Source organism: Amphibalanus amphitrite, unplaced genomic scaffold (assembly GCF_019059575.1).
Source record: "Amphibalanus amphitrite isolate SeventyFive unplaced genomic scaffold, NRLGWU_Aamphi_draft 001532F_arrow, whole genome shotgun sequence".
Taxonomy (NCBI): Eukaryota; Metazoa; Arthropoda; class Thecostraca; order Balanomorpha; family Balanidae; genus Amphibalanus; species Amphibalanus amphitrite.
In genome coordinates this window covers 21,216-43,767 of record NW_024883025.1, presented here as the reverse complement: position 1 = coordinate 43,767, position 22,552 = coordinate 21,216, and the positions used below count along the sequence as shown (strand labels likewise).

The 22,552-nt window shown below is 49.3% G+C and overlaps 1 protein-coding gene across 1 annotated transcript in view; it reads left to right on the top strand.

The window, feature by feature from the left end:
- Positions 1-13,571, top strand: part of LOC122373666 (potassium voltage-gated channel protein Shal-like) — a 56,053-nt gene extending 42,482 nt beyond the window's left edge. The window contains exons 4-5 of the mRNA XM_043351956.1: positions 9,141-9,299; positions 9,987-13,571. Of these exons, the coding sequence (XP_043207891.1) occupies positions 9,141-9,299; positions 9,987-10,220 (393 nt within the window). The 3' untranslated portion in view covers positions 10,221-13,571. The remainder of the gene's footprint in view (positions 1-9,140; positions 9,300-9,986) is intronic.
- The last annotated feature ends 8,981 nt before the right edge of the window (positions 13,572-22,552 follow it).

Sequence of the window (22,552 nt, the reverse complement as noted above, 5' to 3'; positions counted from 1 at the left end):
AGGAAATGGTTGAATATCTCTCGCAACGTTAACCCTATTAGTGGCAGGGGGGGGGGGGTTGTTTTTATCCACCCCTCAGGTTTTTCGGGAATATCTCCGAAACCGCTGAAGCTACGATGCTGAAATTTTCTGACTTTTCCTAAAACTAAATTGGGCACATTCCCTGAAAATTTCAAGTTCATAACTTTACCAGGGGCGGCTCCAGAGCACTGGGAATTGGGGGTCCTATTCGTGAAGCGAGTCATTTGGGCGAAGATCACGATGCTGCACCAGTTTTACGAACAGTGAATGAAAGGTATCATGTGATAACATATACAAAGTTATTGTGCATCCTCTATTGAAACGTTTTTGCTATAATAGGCGGATCCAGGCGTCCAAAAAGGGGGGTTATTTTTTACCTCCCAACATAGGTGCCCTGACACCGCCTATGCATGACCAATACAATTTTAGTCGTTCTCTCATAAGAAAATTGTAACATAACAAGACCATTGCCACCCTTTTTAGAAACAGTACCAACAAAAACCTTATTTACTATACTTTTTGTGTACCCCCAATCTCAATGATCTGTATCCGCCTATGATTTTTGAAAATGCATATTTTTAGAATCCATGTGAATTCCTGGTTCATTCTCTATCGATCGGCAAAAGTTGCGTTAAGATTGGTTCAGAAACATGGCCGTGATAAACAGTCTAAAATGTATCTGCAATTTGCCCGTTTTTACCCCCCTCTACCCCCCTATTGACATTTTTAATTTTTTTTTTAGAAATGTAGATCTCGTTGAGCCAAATCGAATGCCGTTTGAATTTTGAAAATCGGCCGGTTAGATCTCGAGATATCAAGGGGGGGTCGTAAACAGCCCCCCCTGCCACTAATATGGGGTAGCCAGGAGCCTGCCACTAATAGGGTTAAATGACATTTTAGTCATCATTTGATCGCACGAAAATGTGAGCATTGATGAACATAGGGAACACAGGGCTAATCGCAATCTTACATTATTTCTTAGTTGAAATGTTGAAATTTATGAACTAAAAATGCATATTACTGAAGATAAATGCTATAAATATGCTTACATACGGCAAATCTTTCCGCCCCACCCTGTATATTAGATAACGCTGCGTACATACGAAGCCATGCCTACGGGAAACTACCTTGTGACCCAATTTCATTGACCGAGCTGTCAAACCGATGACGTCACAGGTCAGGTCAAAGGCCGAATTCTCACCGTTTACAGTCATTCCAAGAAATGTTTGTAAAATCGAGTAGAATGCATGTCATTGAAAATCATCGATGGGGAATTAATTGTTCGTCAAACACATATTTTGCTACTTGAGGTCACTGATACCAGGTCAGGTCACAGAGGTCAGGTCACTGAGGGTCACAATATGAAAATTTTATGTGATGCATGTTTTATGGTCCATTTTACATAGCAAATGCAATTATGTGGGTCAGGCAGCTTAGGTTATCTTCTGATAAAAGTCAGGTCAAATCAGGGACGTATCCAAGGGGGGGGGCGACGGGGGCGGTCGCCCTTCCCCCCCTGGGCCCTGCCGGGCCCCAAAAGCGGGCCCGGTAGGGCCCGCTAGGCAGCCCGTGAGCGGGCCCGAAGGGCCCGCTTTTGGGCCAAACCAGGGACAGTTTTGGGCCGGCAGGGCCAAACAGTGGAAGGGCCTGTTCAGAAGAATTTGTTCGAGCCTTCAGGCTTGAGGAAGGGCCCCTATGGCCCTGCCGCCTGCCGGGCCCCAAACGGGTCCCTTACCGGGCGCGAAGGTCCCGCTTTTGAGCTAATTGGCCCTGGAGAGGTTATGAAAAGCGGATCCGAAAACTCCTCTTCCAGGCCCAGTCACAGGGACTGTCCGGGCCCTAGAAGTGGAAGGGCCCGCTGGGAAAGTCTTGCCCAGGCTTTCGGGTCCAAAAAGGGCCCCATGAGGCCTTGCCGGTGCTCCCTGGCCGGGCCCCAAAAGCGGATCGGGTCAAGCCAATGACAATCCGGGGCCCGGGAGGTCTCCGAAAGCGGAAGGGCCCGCTTAGAAGGCCTTGGACCAGGCTTTTGAGCTTGAGTAATGGGTCCTCGGCCTCGACAATGTATCAAGAAAGCGGGCCCAGATATTCGCTTCCGGCTCAGTCTCAGGAACAGCTTTTCCTGGCCGGGCCCCAGAAACGGAAGGGCCCGCTGAGAAGGCCTTGCTCAGGCCATCGGGCCCGAGGAACAGGCAACAGCCGATGATGGGCCCCTGTCGACTGACCTCGTGGGGATGCTCCGGTTTACAGTTCTCCAAAGAAAATGAGCTCCAACAATACATAACTAAACTAAGCTAAACTACTATTTATTATAAGCAAGCATTCTGTACAGAAGGTATCATTTCCAATTCGCATGTTTTTTTAACCTTGTTTCTTCCTTCATTTGAAGCGCAATTGGCAGCTTTTTAATGCATGCTTCTGCAACGTGCAGACGAATGTGACGAAAACTTAACAAACATCCGGAACGTTTGTGAACGGCAAATGGCCTTACCTTCAGTGCCTGGTTGTAATCCCCCCCCCCCCCCCCCCCCACCCGCACGTCTGCCTGTCTCGCCCCTCTTGGGCTGTGTGTGTCGTGAGCGGGGTCGTTACGTGCGATTTGTGGCCCCCGCCCTACCCCATCCGGGCTAACCCGTGCCCGGCCCCCCAGCATCTGCTGTGCAGTGGGTGGGCCGGGCCGCCATATGGGGGCCGCCGGACCGTCCCGCGAACCGCCGCGCGCCGGTGCACACTGGTCGGAAACGCTCCAGCGAGAGGCCAGCGGCCTTTCCGCAAAAGTTTTTTGCTTGTTATTCCACAAGTAGTGAAGCAAACTTCATAAAACTTTGCATACCTTCTCTGTCATATGTAAGCTATCATTTGGATGTCAAGCACTAAATATATGACGTGAATCTGTTAAGTTATGACGTCATAATTGAGTATAATACAGGATCTAGCACCACTTTAAGTCAACAAGGGAAATTGGGAGCTGCTCTTCGGGCACCGGGAATGGTTTCATGCACTCCTTGCAAGGTCCAGTGCTTGACTTTAGCATTGTTGACTTTGCGTGACGTCATTTATGACGTCACTAAGGCCATGTAAGTTTTTCGTCAATAACTCCTGATCAGATGAAGCTAGAGAGTCGGGAAAGCCACCATTGGACTCAGGAAGACCTGCCGAATCGAATGATATGCGATGTGACCTCCTTCAACCATTTTCGTGACCTGAGGGGCTCCGACCTGACCTTGACCCGAGGTTAACACCTTAACCCTCGCCGGCACAGGGGGGTTGATGCAACCCCCCCCCCTAAGGTTTTTCGCGAATAACTCGTGTAAAAAGCGGCCGATCGCGACGAAACTTTAAGTACCCTCGCATTGATCAATTTTACACCTACCTTCAAAATTTCATGACCCTGACCCCAATGACCTTTGACCTGTGACCTCTTTTCCGTGACCATGTTTGGCCGAAATCGCGATTCGGCGTATGTCGGCTCGCATTAGCCGCGCGTTTGCAAGCTTTTCGTGGTTTCAAACGTTCAAACATGTGATTTGATGGTGCTCCCATACATTAGGATGGGTGTCAAGGTCACCTAAAGGCAAGATCAGGTCATTGACCTTTGGTGACCTCGGGTGACCTCGGTTCACTTTTTCGAGTTTTACATGTTTCTAGGCTAGTTTTTAGAGCTGAATTCTAATTTAGCATTTTTAGCAACCATTTGAACATTTACGAAGTAGTTTTGGCGCCTTCGTAACATGTTACGAAGCTGTCAGAGACGGTTGACACGTATTACGAATACCCGTCACAACCCCTACCGGTTGACCTGACCTACCTGACCCGACCTGGTCTAGATGCTTAAAGACATCATCTGTGATCAAAACTGATACGATATTCGTGATCAGCACCCCGGAAAACCACATAGCAGCCACAATTTACGACTTTCTAACAGGTCCCGATTTTCCCGGTTTTCGGGTCATTGACCTGACCTGGAAGGTCACCCGATGACCTAGGACCTTAAAATTGGGTATCATCGGCCTCCTCTCGTGACGGGCAACACGCTCGTTTTTTTTCGCGAGGCTCTAGCTCGATCAGGGGCCAAACGCGAGGGGGGTCGTACCAATCCCCCCCCCCTTGTGCCGTCGAAGGACGCAAAATGGCCTGTGCCGGCGAGAGTTAAGTTGACTTCACCCGAACACCAAGTATAGCATTCAACGCGCCTGAGCTAGACAAACACGATTATGCCAAAATCGCGGCAGTGCGACCATTTTTGGCAAAGTAATTAACCTAAAACCGAGCCCGTGCCTTGTGGCACTTACCTGACCTAAGAGGTCACTGGCTGACCTAAGACCTTAAAATCGGGTAGTACCTAATTTTTGCGTCTTATAACGGCACACCAGTTTGTTTTTTTCCGCGAGGCTCTAGCTCAATTAGAGGCGAAACGGGAAGGGAGTTGTACCGACCCTCCCCGGTCAATGTAGAAAACCAATGGCGGGTCCGTCCAGGGTTAAATACCGGAATTGTGATCTAATGTAAAAAGACGGCCCAAGGTAACCCGGCGTCAGTGACAGGTGTCCTATATTTGCAGCGTCTTATATTCACGAAGGTTTCAATTTCCACTTTCTTCAGCCGAGTGATGGTTGTCAATAGCAAGGCTCTCTAAATGCAAGCCGTAATCGCCACGCAATATGTGGAAGGCTTTTGATGTCAATACATACATAAATGCATACATAAAACGCGCTTTTCACAAAATTCATAAACTCAAGCGCATCTGTTTTTAATGACCAGTCAACTACGCATGGATGCGTGCAGGCCACACAGGTCAGCGTAAGCCGGGCGCGGCGGCCGAGCCGAAACTGGGGCGGGGCGGGCTGTAGTTGGGTAGGAAGAGCGGCTCCTGCAAATTTTGCGCAAATATGCGCAGTTAGCTTTTATGTTGCCCTGGTGTAAATTTAAATCCTACTTCATCTCACAAAAAATCAGAGTGGAACTAGATGGGACTACCTGTTGTTTCCTTACCTAAACTTTGCAGTTATATTCCAGAATCACTGTAGGAGAGCCTTCATAAAAAAGCTATAGTACATCTTAGTTAGGGAAAAAGTATACCAAAAATTTTGCACTGACCAGTCGGCAACTTCATAACGAACATTTTGATGCATAATATGTGGGATTTCAATTTGGTGTCTATCAGCAATAAGACTCTGAATATCCGGCTCAAGAAACCTCTTGCTCCGCGTCAGTTTCCGAGTTCTGGGATACCCCATCTTCGGGGGCTGATTACAGCTATTTTTGGTCACCCGGATTAGTTTTTTTGGCCTAAGTATAATAATTTGATCAATTTCAAATCTATCTATATAAAAAATAATCCGAAACTCCGGAATCGCCCGTGGCCTCTCGTGAGGGCGTTTCCGACCAGTGTGCGGTGGCCCGCGGGACTGGCCGGTGGTCAGGGGGCGCCGCTTCGCGTAGATAGCCGCACTGAGGTGCGAGGCGGCGCGGGCGGGGGCCAGCGACTCCGTCCGGTGAGTCCGAGTCCGTGCATCGTCCACGGCAAGTGGTGTGACTGTTGGTTTGGTAACGTGTGGTTGCTTGGTCGCTTGTTGCTTGGTCTGTGACGCTGTTATTTACCGAGCATGTATGTGCCTTTTGTTCAACCGGAAATGCCATTGGTGGCAAAATGTGAGATGAGACTGATAGGAGGCATAGAGGTGTCAATTAGGATCGATCACAAGTGTACGTACATTATCAGGGGTGTAATTTTCCCAAAAAGATTGTGGGTGCCCAGCTGTAGGGGCGCCAGGACGCTTAGGGGACGTAGGGGCGCCAGAAGGTTACAAGGGCGCCGAGAGATCATGACAAGGGCGCCATTCTCCCAGAAGGGCGTCAAGTGATTAAAAATGCTATATTACCCAGGGGCGCAGAGAGGTCAGAAGGGCGCCGCACCGTCAGTAATGCTAAGTTGGTGGGGACGTAGGGGCGCCAGACGGTTACGAGGGCGCCGTGAGACCATGCAAAGGGCAAGGTCTCACGGTCTCTCATAAAATAGGGCATGGTCTCTCATAAAATTCTCCTAGAAGGGCGCCGAGTGATTGAAAACGCTATGTGGTCCATGGGCGCTGAGAGGCCAGAAGGGTGTCGAACAGTCAGTAGTGCTAAGTTGGCGGGGACATAGGGGCGCCAGACGGTTACGAGGGCGCCGTGAGACCATGAAAAGGGGCGCCATTCTCATAGAAAGGCGCCGAGTGATTGAAAACGCTATGTGGTCCAGGGGCGCTGAGAGGCCAGAAGGGTGTCGAACAGTCAGTAGTGCTAAGTTGGCGGGGACATAGGGGCGCCAGACGGTTACGAGGGCGCCGTGAGACCATGAAAAGGGGCGCCATTCTCATAGAAAGGCGCCGAGTGATTGAAAACGCTATGTGGTCCAGGGGCGCTGAGAGGCCAGAAGGGCGCCGAACAGTCGAGGGATGCACGGTGGACAGAGACATAAGGGCGCGAGACGGTCAGGAGGGCGCCGTTAGACCATGAGAAGGGTGCAGTGCTGTCAAAAGGGCGCCATTCTCCCAGAAGGGCGCCGAGTGATTAAAAACGCTATACTATCCAGGAACGCGAGGCGGTCAGGAGGACGCCGTTAGAGCATGCGAAGGGCGCCGTGCTCTCGAAAGGGCGCTTGTGACATAAGACTTGTGGGTGCATTTTCATCATTGTGGGGGCATATTTCAGGATTGTGGGTGCATCTGCCCCCACAAGGAGATGTAAAATTACACCCCTGTACATTATCATGCTTGCTGAAGGCTGATGCTGCTTCCAATGTCATGAATAAACGCAACCGGTGAAAAAGTCAGTGGGGTGTAAAGAGGTAATATTAGCACGAGTCACGATTAATAACTAACTGTTCATAATGTTCAGAACGTCGAACTTCAACGGAAGTGAGCTGCAAAAACGAACTTCTACGGAAGTTAACTGCAAACATTTTATCAAGGTAAAAAAAAAAAAACGCAAGACAATGCATTTTCATTTACAACAGGTCGAATTCTATCGTAAATTTACTGTTTTTCGGCATTCTTGATTTTTTTTCACACCAGGATAGGCAGTCGCTGTGGGGCCCCTTTTAGCTGACCTCCGGGCCCTTCTCAGCTGTCGCCCCCCCGTAGTAAAGTAATCTTGCCCCCCCCCCCTGAGCGAAATCCTGGATACGTGCCTGGGTCAAATTAGGTCAAATTTCAAACCTAATATTTTTGCATAAAATGAATATCGTTTTGCTCGTTATGTGGAGTGTAATGGTGATCTTTTTTTTTGTGCTACGTGGTCAGAATTGCTAAGAATTGAGTTCAAAAATTTGACGTCATTAATTTTGAACAGCTTTTTTGCTATAACTTGGTTAAAAAGGAGGTATATCGATATAGAATTTGGTATGTAGATAGAATAGGTGAAGGAATACCATATGTATTCCGTTTTTCGAAATTCCCCCCCCCCAAAAAAAATTGGGATATTTTCACTATTTTATTTTGAAAATCATTTTTTTTTGGGCCAAAATCACAAAACTTTGAAAATCTGAGATAGCAGCTGCGTAGCGCCGTCCCTTTTCTACACGACCACATAAAGAACTTTGAAATTGCTTGTTAACTGTAGCTTTTGTGAGCGTTTCAAGATTTCATGTTTTTTACTCATTTTTGCTCGAACATGACCTCAGTTTGACCTCAATAACTCCTGACTTAGGGTGATCTATGACTTGAAATTGTGTATGAAGGTGTCAAATTGATGTCTTAAAGGGTGCTGAAAATTTGGTGTCGCTGCGCGCCGCCGTTTTCTTGCTATTTAAGAAAAACACAGGGGGCCATATTGCCTCCCTCTCCCAACGGGGCGAGGGATGTTAAACGTTAGTTAAGCTAATTAACATTAAAACATTAAGAATTAGCTCGTAAGCATGCCCATGCTCGTATTACAAATACATGGGCTGTTGGAGTGTATATCGGTAAGCCAGGTTTGCGGAACGCTCCGACGTCGGTGAGCCACGATCACCCGGCCTGTCCGTCTGTTAGCCAGGGTTCCGTCCCGCTCCTTATAGCATCTGTCTGTGACCTGGGGTCGCGGGCCGCCCCTAGTAGCTGTCTATGAGCCAGGATCTCAGACCACTCTCGGGGTCTGTCGGTGAGCCGGGGTCTCGGCTCGGACGTGAGTCAGGGTTTCGAACCACTCCCGTGGTCTGTCTGTTAGCCAGGGTCTCGTCTCTCTCAAGGTGTCTGTTTGCGCGTTGGGGTCGTGGGCCGCTCCTGTAGTCTGTGAGCCAGGGTCGCCGAGTGCTGCGGGGCAGCCACAGAGCGATCGATGCAGAGGCTGGCGCGCCTGCTCGAGGCTCGCAACTCACAGTTTTCTCTGGAGTGGGCCGGGCCGACCCGGCGCGCGGCGGTCGGACTCGCAGCTGCCGCCGCGACGGCTTATTAAATTTCGGCAGCCAAGGCCCCGGGTAGCAGCTGGCGCCGCTGGAGAGCGGCCCGTGCGTGCCACCGAGCCGGCCGGTCCTATCGGGGCCGTGCCGCGTCGGCACCGGCAGCCGACACAATGCGGGACCGGTGACCGGAGGCCGGCAGTGCGGCTCGCTGGACACCGAGCTGCAGCAGGGACAGGGGAGGACGGGACAATCCAGAGATCAGAGACCGGCCTTTTCGCAGAAATCCGAACAGGGAATCGTGTCCGTGCCACGAACATTTCCAAGGAAGTGATATTAAGGCAGACAGGAAGAGAAGTGAACAGGACAGCACGTTGGCTCAATTAAACCGGCTGGCTCAATTAAATAGCTGAATTAAATCAATCCTGAGTCAAAGTGTCTGACCACTTTGAAACGAGCCCTGCCAGTGACAGGTGCCGGTGCCCGCCCTCGCGAAGGTGAACCCGAACTGCAGTTTTAATTCGTAAAATATTCATTGGTGGCAGTTTCATGCATGGATTATTTTCGTAAGAGAATTATAAGTAGAGAGTTAGAACCATTGAGAACGCTGTTTAATTAAGGAACCTCAGTTTCAAAATCCTCCAAATAACAGACCTGCCGGTGACTAAGAGAATTAACTAAATGCAGCTTCTGCAACATGTGGCGCCACTGAGCCGTATGAGAAGTGGCGGCGCTGTTTGACCATCGCGCACTTCTTCGGCAGGACCGCAAGTTCGTCACGGACGTGCCGTTCAACGGACAGCCTCAGCGGCCGGCCGGCGCCAGCGCTGACCGGTCTCGGTCGCCCTCGCCCAGCCACCACCTGCTGCCCTCCTGCTGCCGGCCACAGCGCAACCGGCGAGCCAAGAAAGACGCCAAACAGGTGAGATGACACCCAAGCTCCAGTCACCGTACAGCCAAAACACGGGCGAGGCTTTGAACATCAGCTCAAAGCATCGCTATGTGCGTCCCGCTTATTTATTGTCATACGTCCCGCTAATTTATTGTCTCCAGATGGTGTGTAAAATTTACTACTTTGTCTGCGCTGTCTCGTGATGTCCGATTTTCTGTCCTGTAATGATTTTCGGAGCATCTTCCTGCTTTCCCAGCGTTCAAGTCTCGGAAGTTCTGTTTTGCTTCAGTCAGCATTTCAGGATTCGCCCGTCCTCCGTTTATTGATTTGCTTGGTCAGCTAACAGGGGTCTGTCCATTCGTCTAGCCGCTAATTTCGTTGGCCGGTCCTCCCGTAAGGAACTTTTAGAGCTTAGTATCCCGCTTAGTCCGTCCATTGAGACATCACAGGCTATATTTTCTTTTGTTTTATCTCAAGCGAACCACTTGTATTATCCAGACGAGCATAACTTCAACTCACTGGCAATTACTTCCCTTTCTTTTTTTTCGTATCCTCTCCTCCCCTCTTTTCTTCTTCATTTTCTTCGTTCCTCTTTTCTTCTCTGCTCTGCTCTTTTCTTATATCTCTCTTTCTTTGTGTCTCTTGCTCTCGTCTCCCTCCCTGCCTAGTCTCCAGCAGCATCAGCCACAGATACTGAATGTCATCTCTTCCTTTCAGAACTTGTACCACAACGTGGAGAACGGCCACGAGGAGGAGCTGCGGGAGATCCAGATCGGTCACCTGGAGAAGAACACGCCCACCGGCCAGCAGCGGGTGCAGCTGAACGCGCCTCCGTCTCCGGCCGCGCCGCTGGCCACCATCTCCCAGTCTGCGGGCTCCGAGCGGGACGGGGCCGACTCCGGGGACACCACCGCACCAGCCGCCACCTGCATGCGCATCTCGACACTGTAGGAGGGCAGAGGCACCACGTAGCCGACAGCTGGAGCCAGGCCGAGGCGCGACGCCTCAGTGCCAAGAGAGAACCTAGAGCGTGAGGGCGGACGTGCGGAAGCTGAGGGTCGCCGTATTTTGGTGAGGCGGTACGAGCACTGTGTGCTCAAACCGTTCCCGCTTAGGGCCGGAGCAGACGAGTCCGATCGAAAGTCTGCGACCGTATAGCCGCCGTAAGATCGGAGCCCAATGAAGACAGGATGAGGACGAAGTAGTGGATACGGCCAGAACGTTCAGTGCGATGGGCGCCTGCCGTCATCCACTGCCTCGGTCGGGTGTGAGTGGCAGGTCCTACGGTATTATGGAATGGGATGATGGTCCTGATCCTGTGAGTGACCTGCGAGTGAGTTACAGGCCCTCTGTGAGAGCTGGAACGGGCTGGAACGGAATCCTGGTGCCATGGCGGAGTAAGGGAGGGAGGGAGGCGAGGCCGGCAGAGAGGCTCCCTGCATATGCCCTAAGCTGTTCGGGAAGCGATCGAGACACCGGGCGTCTTCCAGGGGCCCGACGACCGATACGCTACACCCCGGGGGCATGCCGCCGCTGAGATTACCGGCTCGAGCTGTGATTCTATATTTCTCAAGCGTGTCTCTTTGACGACTGTTTCCAGAGTATAGTGTAGTGTGGTGGCGCCGTTGGCCTTCTTTCCCGTTGTTCCTGGCCAGCCAGTCTGAGTGGCGGCACGCCGGTGTCCGCTGTGAGAATGGTCTCCTCATGTTGCCCTGGTGTACACCATAGCCAACACTCCGGTGATCCCGCGCGTGCATGAAGAACGAGTTATTTTATATGTTTACGGTGGTGGATAGGTCCTAGCGGTTATAGGTTGTTGTTAGTATCGGCCCCAACCCGCCGAGCGCGGCGTCCCTGGCTGAGAACTCTCGCATGTGTACATACATACATCCGAGGGTGCGAGCTGGCCGCTGCGACCGCACCCCGGGCCACCGTGTGCACGTTTTCCTATACCAGCCGGCGCCGCGGCCAGCCAGGGTGTTCGGGCGTGTCCGTCCGGCCCGCCGGGACCCTCGAGCTCGGCTCGCAGGGCGCTCCCTTTTGATACCGGCCGGCAGCGGCTCGCCCACACCTCAGGATTTGCGTGCGTCTCGCTCTGTGGAGCTGTGTAAGTCATTCCATTGTTATCCGCGTGTCCCTCCCTGACCTGACCGAGGCTCGGGTGGCACGTGCACGGTGAGACCGCAGGCGGCACTGCGCGTCCGGCGATAAGAAATACGGATACTCATCTCAATCGTACCACCCGTCTGCACTGCAGCAGTTTGCCTATCAGCCGGGTGGCGGCGGTTCGGCCGTTAATTGCTCTGCAGCAGTTCGTTTGACGGCCGAGCTGCAGCAGGAAACTCCCCTATGGTTTGTGGCAGTTCGGTAGCAGTCTGTCTGCCAGTTTGCCGCGCTGCCGAGTGTCCCGGTGTCAGTAGTTAAATCCCGAGAGTTGGCCGGTGACAGGCTCCTTCTGAGCCACTAATTGGGTTGCTCCAGCCACATAAAGGGCAGCTTTGGTACTTGAAGCATGCTGTTTCCCGTCAGCTCCAATGACCTTCAGCACTTATGATGAGCAGCGTAAACGCTGCAACGGTTCAGACTAGAGACGTCAATCGGATACCAACTTTTTGGTATACCGATACCAAACCGATACCAACTTGGTATTTGGTATTTCAATCGTAATGTGTTTGGTATTTTGTTGGTATCATAAGCCCTCACTAATGTATAAGAGGCTAAGAAATCGGTAAAAAGTTGGTTTTCCCTCAGTTTCCCAAGTTGGTTTGGTTTCGGTATTTTCCCGTGGTTTTGGTTGGTATTTGGTTTGGTATCGGTATTCCGATTTTCCGTAATTGACATTACTAGTTCAGACTGACGACGTAACCAAACCATAGCAGCATACACAATTATTACAAACTACATACGATTTTAGCGGTGGAAGGTGACTTTCAGTTTCGTTCAGCCCAGGCTGCCGTGGGAATAAAACTTCATGCAGTCACTTGTCAATATTTGGTCCCACTCTGTAATGCGCTGCTACGTTCAGCGGCCGATAAGGTATAATACGGTCTGGAAGTGGCGCCGAACCGCTATTCCTCTGCGAAGGGCCGTCGAACGTCCTCGCACGACCACCGTCGCTCGAAGCAGGACGATCGGCCGTCCGTCGTCGCACCCGGCCCGTGCCAGGACGCGCCAAACGACCCACCGAATGGAACCGTCCGCTATTGCAGCTTGTCGCTCCACCGATAAACTTAATGGGATGGCGCGCGGTCGGGGTGAAAGGGCTCCGCACGACGCCCCTGGGACACTGATCTAGTGGGCGGCCGGGCCCTACGGCCAAACGAGCGACGAGTGCTCACCGCTACAGGACGGCCCACACCTCCTTGTCTCTCCTCATCTCTTCCCTATTGCTGTCCTTTGGACTATCGCGGACCCGTATAGTGAAATGTATGGAGGCGCCCCACATGTGTCGAAGGAAATGACTTCTTTTTGTGACGTCTATATATTATGTTATGTAGTACGAATTTTGACGATTGGCTTGTACTGATTAGGTCACAAATCATTTCGCGACATGCTGATCGCCTCTGACTTGTTCGAGACAATAGAAAACAGTGAAGCTGGCATTTTTCCCAAGACGGTGTACTTTATGCCGATTCGTATCTTTCTCTATTTACCAACATTTTCCTTTAGGAGTCCTTGCGGTGATCTGCGCCAGTACCATCCTCGGAGGCCCGTGGATGGAAACCTCTCAGCCATCCGACCCGCACTGTTCCCTCGAGATACTCCGACGGAATGCTCTCAACCCTTGTACGTCCGAGGAGGTTGGCACGAACCCATCAACTTAAATCGACATGCCAGATCGATTGTGGCGCCCATTTCTGTTATTGTCCCGTTCCAAGGTTAAAATAAAACATCCCTCGAATGCAGGTGAACCATATGTAGAACCACGAAAACCTACATTAACGCCATGGGCTCTAGTCTCCAATCAAGTACCTACGTCATACGGCTCGGGCGCAAAGAACAAATGTCAACCCTAGACGTTTTGATCAAGCTGCATTCAAAACTTTTACTATTTCATGTCACTGTTTTTCCCATTCGATTCCCTTCGTTTCGTAGCTGCCCAGGCTGCCGGTGTAGGGGAGGGAAGGGGAGGGATGCTGAGTTGTCGCCCCTCCGAGTGGTCCTGGAGTCCGACCGTCCCCGTCGCGTTCAGCTGAGACATCTCTCGGATGCACGCGACAGGTCTCGCATTGCGCTGCACGGCGTTACTTATGCTTACTGTCTTATGTGTACATTTTCTCTATCAAAATAAACAAATCCAAAGACATTGTGTTTTTGATGCATTGCATGGATATCTGAGTTCAATGGAGCGGCTTACATTATTGTTTTCAATTCAAGTATCTTTTTTAACGTCTACAGCTGCGATCACGAAGGACGGTCGTTATAGGTACTGCATCATTCGTTTTAACTTGAGCTCGCGAACAACTATACCTACGTTTAAATGCTCTTCATTAGTAATTTAAAAGGTACCAGAGAGATGGAACCTGTGGCGGGTTCAGCTCAGCGATACGGATCAGCTGATATGCAAAGTGACCTTTTCCGGTCAGGCAATGGCCTCGATAGGTCAAATTTTCAAGGTGATCTTGAAAGCTAAATTTACATAGGTATCTAAACCTAGAGTTTATTTTACGACTGACGTGGCATCGGCAAAAGAAACACGATGCTGAATGAAACGTACCTAATGTTGCGCCACAAGCTTCGTAACCCAAACCTCGCGAAAATCTAGAAAACTTTCAATAGAACCGTCCTGTTTATTATGGTTACAGATAGGAAGGCCAACTAATTACTATGACTCGGGCCAGAGAGTAAACGACAGTCTTTTGGCCTGATTGGAGCCTGGAGGCCTTCCTTCCCTCCTCTATCGTTAGTGTTAGTACCACGATAGGTACTCGTGCTGTTAGTTTTTCAGTATCTCATACACTAGTCAGCATTATTCCGAATATCGCTCCAAAGGACTCAGCTACAGAGTCTCAGTCAGCTGCAGGGCCAGCCAGTCGCCTCTGTCCGCGTCGCCCGCAGCCCGAGCGGCCAGCCGTTCAAGAGGTCCGGCTCGAGCAGCTGAAGGGTCATCCGGGACGGCACGTCGGCTCGGCACGTCGCACGCGTTGAACGGAGGGAGGAAGGGGGAGGTGGACAGCCACGAGCGGAGAGGTCACCGCACCAGGATGTCGCAGTCACTTGCTCTTCGTACTCGTATAAGGGGAAATGGAAAATCCTGCTGACTGATAACCACTGCGTAACCATTATCATTGTGCCATCCTCGAAGACAAAAGGCTGGGGTTATGTCGTACGTCTGACCTCACGTTTAGCCTGTAAATAAAGAGCTTGAAGAAACCAAAGCGACAATGCTAGGTAGCAGGCATACTCTTTACGAAGGCCTTTATTTCGACGTCGATGGGTCGACTTGGGACTTAGCGTTTTGACCTATGCCAGCTATCCTACAGATCCAAGGCCAAGGTGCCTTCCATTCCAAAGTTGACCTTCCAAAGTCACTGTGGTCACTTAAGTTCACCATATTCGAAACGTTAGAAATATAGTTTCGGACCGCCAAGTCCGGCTGAAGTCCGGCCCCCTGCCACGGCGTGCTATACGGCCGGGTCCGGCTGCCTCGTATAGCTCAGAGCTTACTGTGACTGAAGTACGGTTGAGGCACGGTACGGCTGATCCAAATAAGTCCGGCTGTGGTGCGGGCGAGATCTGGGATCGTGTGTCAGCTCCAGTAGAGCTCCAGCCTCCAGACCTTGCCCGTACTTCGGCCGGAGAAAGGTATATAAAAACACTGGCCGGAGTAAGTGCCAGAGCTAGCCAGAGTAAAGCCAGATACGACCCAGCCCAGCCAGCAAATTTGGTCTAGAGCTTCGCGAGCGCGACCCCTTGAGACCACCAAGTTCACTCGAGATCACCATGTTCGATAATGTTCGAAAATTGTATAGGCGAGTCGGCTGGAGGATTTTTTTTTTCGAACGTCACGGTAGTGGCTGCGTTGCAAGATGTCGCTAGTGCCACGATTTACATGGCGATGGCCTCAGTCGCCGCCGTCGCGTCGCCACCAGGGCATATTTTAACAGTGGCGCGGGAACTTCTTCCAGACTGGGGGGGGGGGGGGGCTGAACCATAATAGAGATCAACCTAGGGTACCCCCAAATCTAGTTTTCTCACCGGTTTTAGGCCACTTATTTTTCAGACCTTGGCCTTTTCAACGAAAAAAAAGAGAAAATATTTGCAAAAAAGTGAGGTATTCCGTCTCAGCTGAGTGAAGAAACTACCGTTTTGGCAACCTGGAATAAAGGTTTTTAATCTGCCAAATGAGTTGCCGAGCCAGTGAAAGAGGTGGATTTTTCACTTACATGCTTTCTTCCCTTTGTGACCCACAACCCCTAATTTGGGGAGGACAAGCTGCCCAACGGTTCCTAGCCTCATGAAAAGTTGTTGTGGGGCGCCGCCCCCACGGCCGTAGAATTGTGGGGGCAAGTTTCCCCCACTGTCCCCTTCCCCGGTTCCCGCACCTATGTATGAATCTATGAAATTATGTTGGTAGATTTCCGATTTTGATTCCTCCAGCTGGGGGGGGGGGGGGGCTCAAATACATTACGAGCCCCCCAGGCCCCAGCCGAAAAGTTGGAGGGGCTCAGCCCCCGCTAGCCCCCCCCCCCCCGGTTCCCGCGCCACTGTATGTTAACACACTGACTGCAGCCCCCTGCCTTTGGGACGTAGTCCTCGCGAAATTTGGACCACTGCGTCCCACAATTGCGAATTTCGATACTGGCCAATAGCAATTACAACAGCCCGCTCCCAATATCCCGCTTGTTAGGTTATCAATTCATGGGTGTAGGAGCGCCAAAAATATTGGTGAAGGATGCCACCTGAACCTTATGAAAAGGGACAGGACCGTGCCAACCAACACGCACAGTGCAAGCGGGGGGGGGGGGGCGAATTTCGCCAACCCCTTGTTTTTCGCAGATATCTTACGCCCTTGTCATCCCATTAACGTCAAATTTTCAATGCCTGCCTAAAACTGAATTGTGCATCTTGCCATGACAGCAAGATGTAGGTAAATCAGGGCCTCGGCTAAGGAATTTTGACTACTGGGGCAAATGGTCAAAGTGTGTTAACCCGCGCCCTGCTGGGAGGGGGGGGGGGAGGTTTTTGAACACCCCCTGCGGTTTTTCGTGGATATCTGAAAAACGGCGGCACCTTATCATCTATCAATTTTATACATTTTGTGAAAATTTCAGACCAGGGTCCTTCAAGGTCAGGTCACCAGGTCGCTACATGTGACCTCACCTCATAAACACATCATAAAATGTTTCAATGTATGCCATAGCTACACAGCTACACCAAGTGACGGATCGCTTTGAAGCTTTCAGCAATTGATAATTGCAACAGTATGTACAAAATTCGGAATTTTCATATCGGTGACCTAAGGTCGGGTCAATTTTGCGACCTCTCTAGGTATTATAAGTCAATGGGAGAAAATTCAAAACCGTCTTTTTCGGACAAAAGTCATTCTAAACACTCTCAAACACTAAATTACAAGTAACTTTGACACACTGAACATGAAAACGGCACCCGTGACCCCTGTTTATGCCCCTAAGGTCATCTCAGGTCACGAATGGTATCTAACAGTTTTTTGCGACTAACTTTTGAAAGAGGCATGCTAGAGCGATGAAAACGCCTTATATATATGTTCAGCTCGACGATACAGATCCACTAATATGCAACATGACAATGTCCGGTCAAATCATGACCTTGACCAGAGGTCAAATTTTTAAGTTGAACTTTCAATGTCAAATTATAGTTCATTCGATGCGTCTTGACAAGAGGAACACGATGTCGGTAAAAGAATGCTCGTGCAAGGCTTGAGTCAAAAGTTATTGCAGAAAAACTGTTCCCGAAAAATCGTCTATTTTGGCAGTTTTTGCCCCCTGCAGGCAAAACCGTTGACGTTAGGTCAAATCTGAGAGAATTACTCAGAAAGGGCGTTAATAGGGCTATCGAATACGCTTTTCCGTGGCGCTGTAGCTCTATTGGTTCCCGAGCTATGCGTTGGCAGTGGCTTCTTGGAAATTGTCGACATTCGACCTGGAAATCGGCGAAATTTTGCCTTCAATGACCTCTGGTGACCTGACCTTTTACCTGACCAAAAAAGCGACCGAAGTGATGTCCTCATTATTTTTGGCGCTCTTTCGAACGCCGCCTTCCGCGTATCGCTACGTGGTCCAGGAGCCGAGTTAGAAGGGGGGTGTTCAAACACCCCCCCCCCCCCCAGCAGGGCGTGGAAATCCAGGACCCCCAGCCGGGCGCGGGTTAAAAAACAGACATTTGATCAACCGTCGAATCCAGTAGTTCTAAGCATAGGTAGGTGAAGCAAGATTACTTTACTCAGGTGAAGACGTGCATAAAGTTGCATTATATTCACATTCAGATTCGCGTGCACATTCGCGGACCCCTCAGATTTGGCTCAAAATTTCACAGCTTATAGATTTTGAGCTCCTGATTGCGAAAATCATGTTTTTATTTCACGCCGTCAAGTGGTTCTCAAAATATTCACATTTGTATTACTGCTAACATATTCTGGACCGTAACCCTTATTGGAAAAATCGGACCCCTCCAAATTTTTCAAAAACTCCTGAGTTGATGTAAACAAAAGCGCTGATCTCAAAAAACTAATTTGTACTTAACGCCGTCCAATAGTTTTCTCAGGATGAGCATCTAAAGTTCAAGGTCGTTCAAGGTCATGTACCTTTTCTCACCTTTTGACGCTATTTGACACGTGACAGCTTTATATTTATGATGGACATTCGCACTTCCTCCTACAAAGACAATATACTGAAATCCAAGGGGCGTTGCTGTACCAAAATGTAAAAAAGCGTCAAAACCTCTTTCATACAGCTAACAGTTAAATACAAGGGATATTCGAATTTGCCACACATAAAGCAAATTTGTCGGACATGGTCGGACCCCTCCGATATCGTTCAAAATCTCAGGAATGAAGCTCCTTGACCTCCTGAACATGAAAATGGTACTTCCTTTGAACGCCGTCAAGAACTTTTCCAGATATACGCATCCATGCACATTCAAATTACATAGGTGTTGCATATGGACGTTCGGCGGACCCCTCCGATTCCGTTCAAAATCTCAGGAATGATGCTCCTTGACCTCCTGAACATGAAAATGGCACTCCCTTTGAACGCCGTCAAGAACTTTTCCAGATATACGCATCCACGCACATTCAAATTGCATAGGTGTTGCATATGCACGTTCGGCGGACCCCTCCGATTTCGTTCAAAATCTCAGGAATGATGCTCCTTGACCTCCTGAACATGAAAATAGTACTCCCTTTGAACGCCGTCAAGAACTTTTCTCCATGCACATTCAAATTGCATAGGTGATGCATATGCACGTTCGGCGGACCCCTCCGATTTCGTTCAAAATCTCAGGAATGATGCTCCTTGACCTCCTGAACATGAAAATGGTACTCCCTTTGAACGCCGTCAATAACTTTTCCAGATATACGCATCCATGCACATTCAAATTGGCATAGGTGTTGCATATGCACGTTCGGCGGACCCCTCCGATTCCGTTCAAAATCTCAGGAATGATGCTCCTTGACCTCCTGAACACGAAAATGGCACTCCCTTTGAACGCCGTCAAGAACTTTTCCAGATATACGCATCCATGCACATTCAAATTGCATAGGTGTTGCATATGCACGTTCGGCGGACCCCTCCGATTTCGTTCAAAATCTCAGGAATGATGCTCCTTGACCTCCTGAACATGAGAATAGTACTCCCTTTGAACGCCGTCAAGAACTTTTCCAGATATGCGCATCCATGCACATTCAAATTGCATAGGTGATGCATATGCACGTTCGGCGGACCCCTCCGATTTCGTTCAAAATCTCAGGAATGATGCTCCTTGATCTCCTGAACATGAAAATGATACTCCCTTTGAACGCCGTCAAGAACTTTTCCAGATATGCGCATCAATGCACATTCAAATTGCATAGGTGTTGCATATGCACGTTCGGCGGACCCCTCCGATTTCGTTCAAAATCTCAGGAATCATGCTCCTTGACCTCCTAAACATGAAAATGGTACTCCCTTTGAACGCCGTCAAGAACTTTTCCAGATATACGCATCCATGCACATTCAAATTGCATAGGTGATGCATATGCACGTTCGGCGGACCCCTCCGATTTCGTTCAAAATCTCAGGAATGATGCTCCTTGACCTCCTGAACATGAAAATAGTACTCCCTTTGAACGCCGTCAAGAACTTTTCTAGGTATACGCATCCAAGCACATTCAAATTGCAATTTGAATGTGCATGAATGCGTATATCTGGAAAAGTTCTTGACGGCGTTGAAAGGGAGTACCATTTTCATGTTCAGGAGGTCAAGGAGCATCATTCCTGAGATTTTGAACGAAATCGGAGGGGTCCGCCGAACGTGCATATGCAACACCTATGCAATTTGAATGTGCATTGATGCGCATATCTGGAAAAGTTCTTGACGGCGTTCAAAGGAAGTACCATTTTCATGTTCAGGAGGTCAAGGAGCATCATTCCTGAGATTTTGAACGAAATCGGAGGGGTCCGCCGAACGTGCATATGCATCACCTATGCAATTTGAATGTGCATGGATGCGTATATCTGGAAAAGTTCTTGACGGCGTTCAAAGGGAGTACCATTTTCATGTTCAGGAGGTCAAGGAGCATCATTCCTGAGATTTTGAACGAAATCGGAGGGGTCCGCCGAACGTGCATATGCAACACCTATGCAATTTGAATGTGCATTGATGCGCATATCTGGAAAAGTTCTTGACGGCGTTCAAAGGGAGTACCATTTTCATGTTCAGGAGATCAAGGAGCATCATTCCTGAGATTTTGAACGAAATCGGAGGGGTCCGCCGAACGTGCATATGCATCACATATGCAATTTGAATGTGCATGGATGCGTATATCTGGAAAAGTTCTTGACGGCGTTCAAAGGGAGTACCATTTTCATGTTCAGGAGGTCAAGGAGCATCATTCCTGAGATTTTGAACGAAATCGGAGGGGTCCACCGAACGTGCATATGCAAAACCTATGCAATTTGAATGTGCATAGATGCGTATATCTGGAAAAGTTCTTGACGGCGTTCAAAGGGAGTACCATTTTCATGTTCAGGAGGTCAAGGAGCATCATTCCTGAGATTTTGAACGAAATCGGAGGGGTCCGCCGAACGTGCATATGCAACACCTATGCCAATTTGAATGTGCATGGATGCGTATATCTGGAAAAGTTCTTGACGGCGTTCAAAGGGAGTACCATTTTCATGTTCAGGAGGTCAAGGAGCATCATTCCTGAGATTTTGAACGAAATCGGAGGGGTCCGCCGAACGTGCATATGCAACACCTATGCAATTTGAATGTGCATTGATGCGCATATCTGGAAAAGTTCTTGACGGCGTTCAAAGGGAGTACCATTTTCATGTTCAGGAGATCAAGGAGCATCATTCCTGAGATTTTGAACGAAATCAGAGGGGTCCGCCGAACGTGCATATGCATCACCTATGCAATTTGAATGTGCATCGATGCGTATATCTGGAAAAGTTCTTGACGGCGTTCAAAGGGAGTACCATTTTCATGTTCAGGAGATCAAGGAGCATCATTCCTGAGATTTTGAACGAAATCGGAGGGGTCCGCCGAACGTGCATATGCATCACCTATGCAATTTGAATGTGCATGGATGCGTATATCTGGAAAAGTTCTTGACGGCGTTCAAAGGGAGTACTATTTTCATGTTCAGGAGGTCAAGGAGCATCATTCCTGAGATTTTGAACGGAATCGGAGGGGTCCGCCGAACGTGCATATGCAACACCTATGCAATTTGAATGTGCATGGATGCGTATATCTGGAAAAGTTCTTGACGGCGTTCAAAGGGAGTGCCATTTTCATGTTCAGGAGGTCAAGGAGCATAATTCCTGAGATTTTGAACAAAATTGGAGGGGTCCGCCGAACGTCCGTATGCAACACCTATGTAATTTGAATGTGCATGGATGCGTATATCTGGAAAAGTACTTGACGGCGTTCAAAGGGAGTACCATTTTCATGTTCAGGAGGTCAAGGAGCATCATTCCTGAGATTTTAAACGAAATCGGAGGGGTCCGCCGAACGTCCGTATGCAACACCTATGTAATTTGAATGTGCATGGATGCGTATATCTGGAAAAGTTCTTGACGGCGTTCAAAGAGAGTACCATTTTCATGTTCAGGAGGTCAAGGAGCATCATTCCTGAGATTTTGAACGAAATCGGAGGGGTCCACCGAACGTGCATATGCAACACCTATGCAATTTGAATGTGCATTGATGCGCATATCTGGAAAAGTTCTTGGACGGCTTTCAAAGGGAGTACCATTTTCATGTTCAGGAGATCAAGGAGCATCATTCCTGAGATTTTGAACGAAATCGGAGGTGTCCGCCGAACGTGCATATGCATCACCTATGCAATTTGAATGTGCATGGATGCGTATATCACGAAAAGTTCTTGACGGCGTTCAAAGGGAGTACTATTTTCATGTTCAGGAGGTCAAGGAGCATCATTCCTGAGATTTTGAACGAAATCGGAGGGGTCCGCCGAACGTGCATATGCAACACCTAAGCAATTTGAATGTGCATGAATGCGTATATCTGGAAAAGTTCTTGACGGCGTTGAAAGGGAGTACCATTTTCATGTTCAGGAGGTCAAGGAGCATCATTCCTGAGATTTTGAACGAAATCGGAGGGGTCCACCGAACGTGCATATGCAACACCTATGCAATTTGAATGTGCATAGATGCGTATATCTGGAAAAGTTCTTGACGGCGTTCAAAGGGAGTACCATTTTCATGTTCAGGAGGTCAAGGAGCATCATTCCTGAGATTTTGAACGAAATCGGAGGGGTCCGCCGAACGTGCATATGCAACACCTATGCAATTTGAATGTGCATAGATGCGTATATCTGGAAAAGTTCTTGACTGCGTTCAAAGGGAGTACCATTTTAATGTTCAGGAGGTCAAGGAGCATCATTCCTGAGATTTTGAACGAAATCGGAGGGGTCCGCCGAACGTGCATATACAACACCTATGCAATTTGAATGTGCATTGATGCGCATATCTGGAAAAGTTCTTGACGGCGTTCAAAGGGAGTACCATTTTCATGTTCAGGAGATCAAGGAGCATCATTCCTGAGATTTTGAACGAAATCGGAGGGGTCCGCCGAACGTG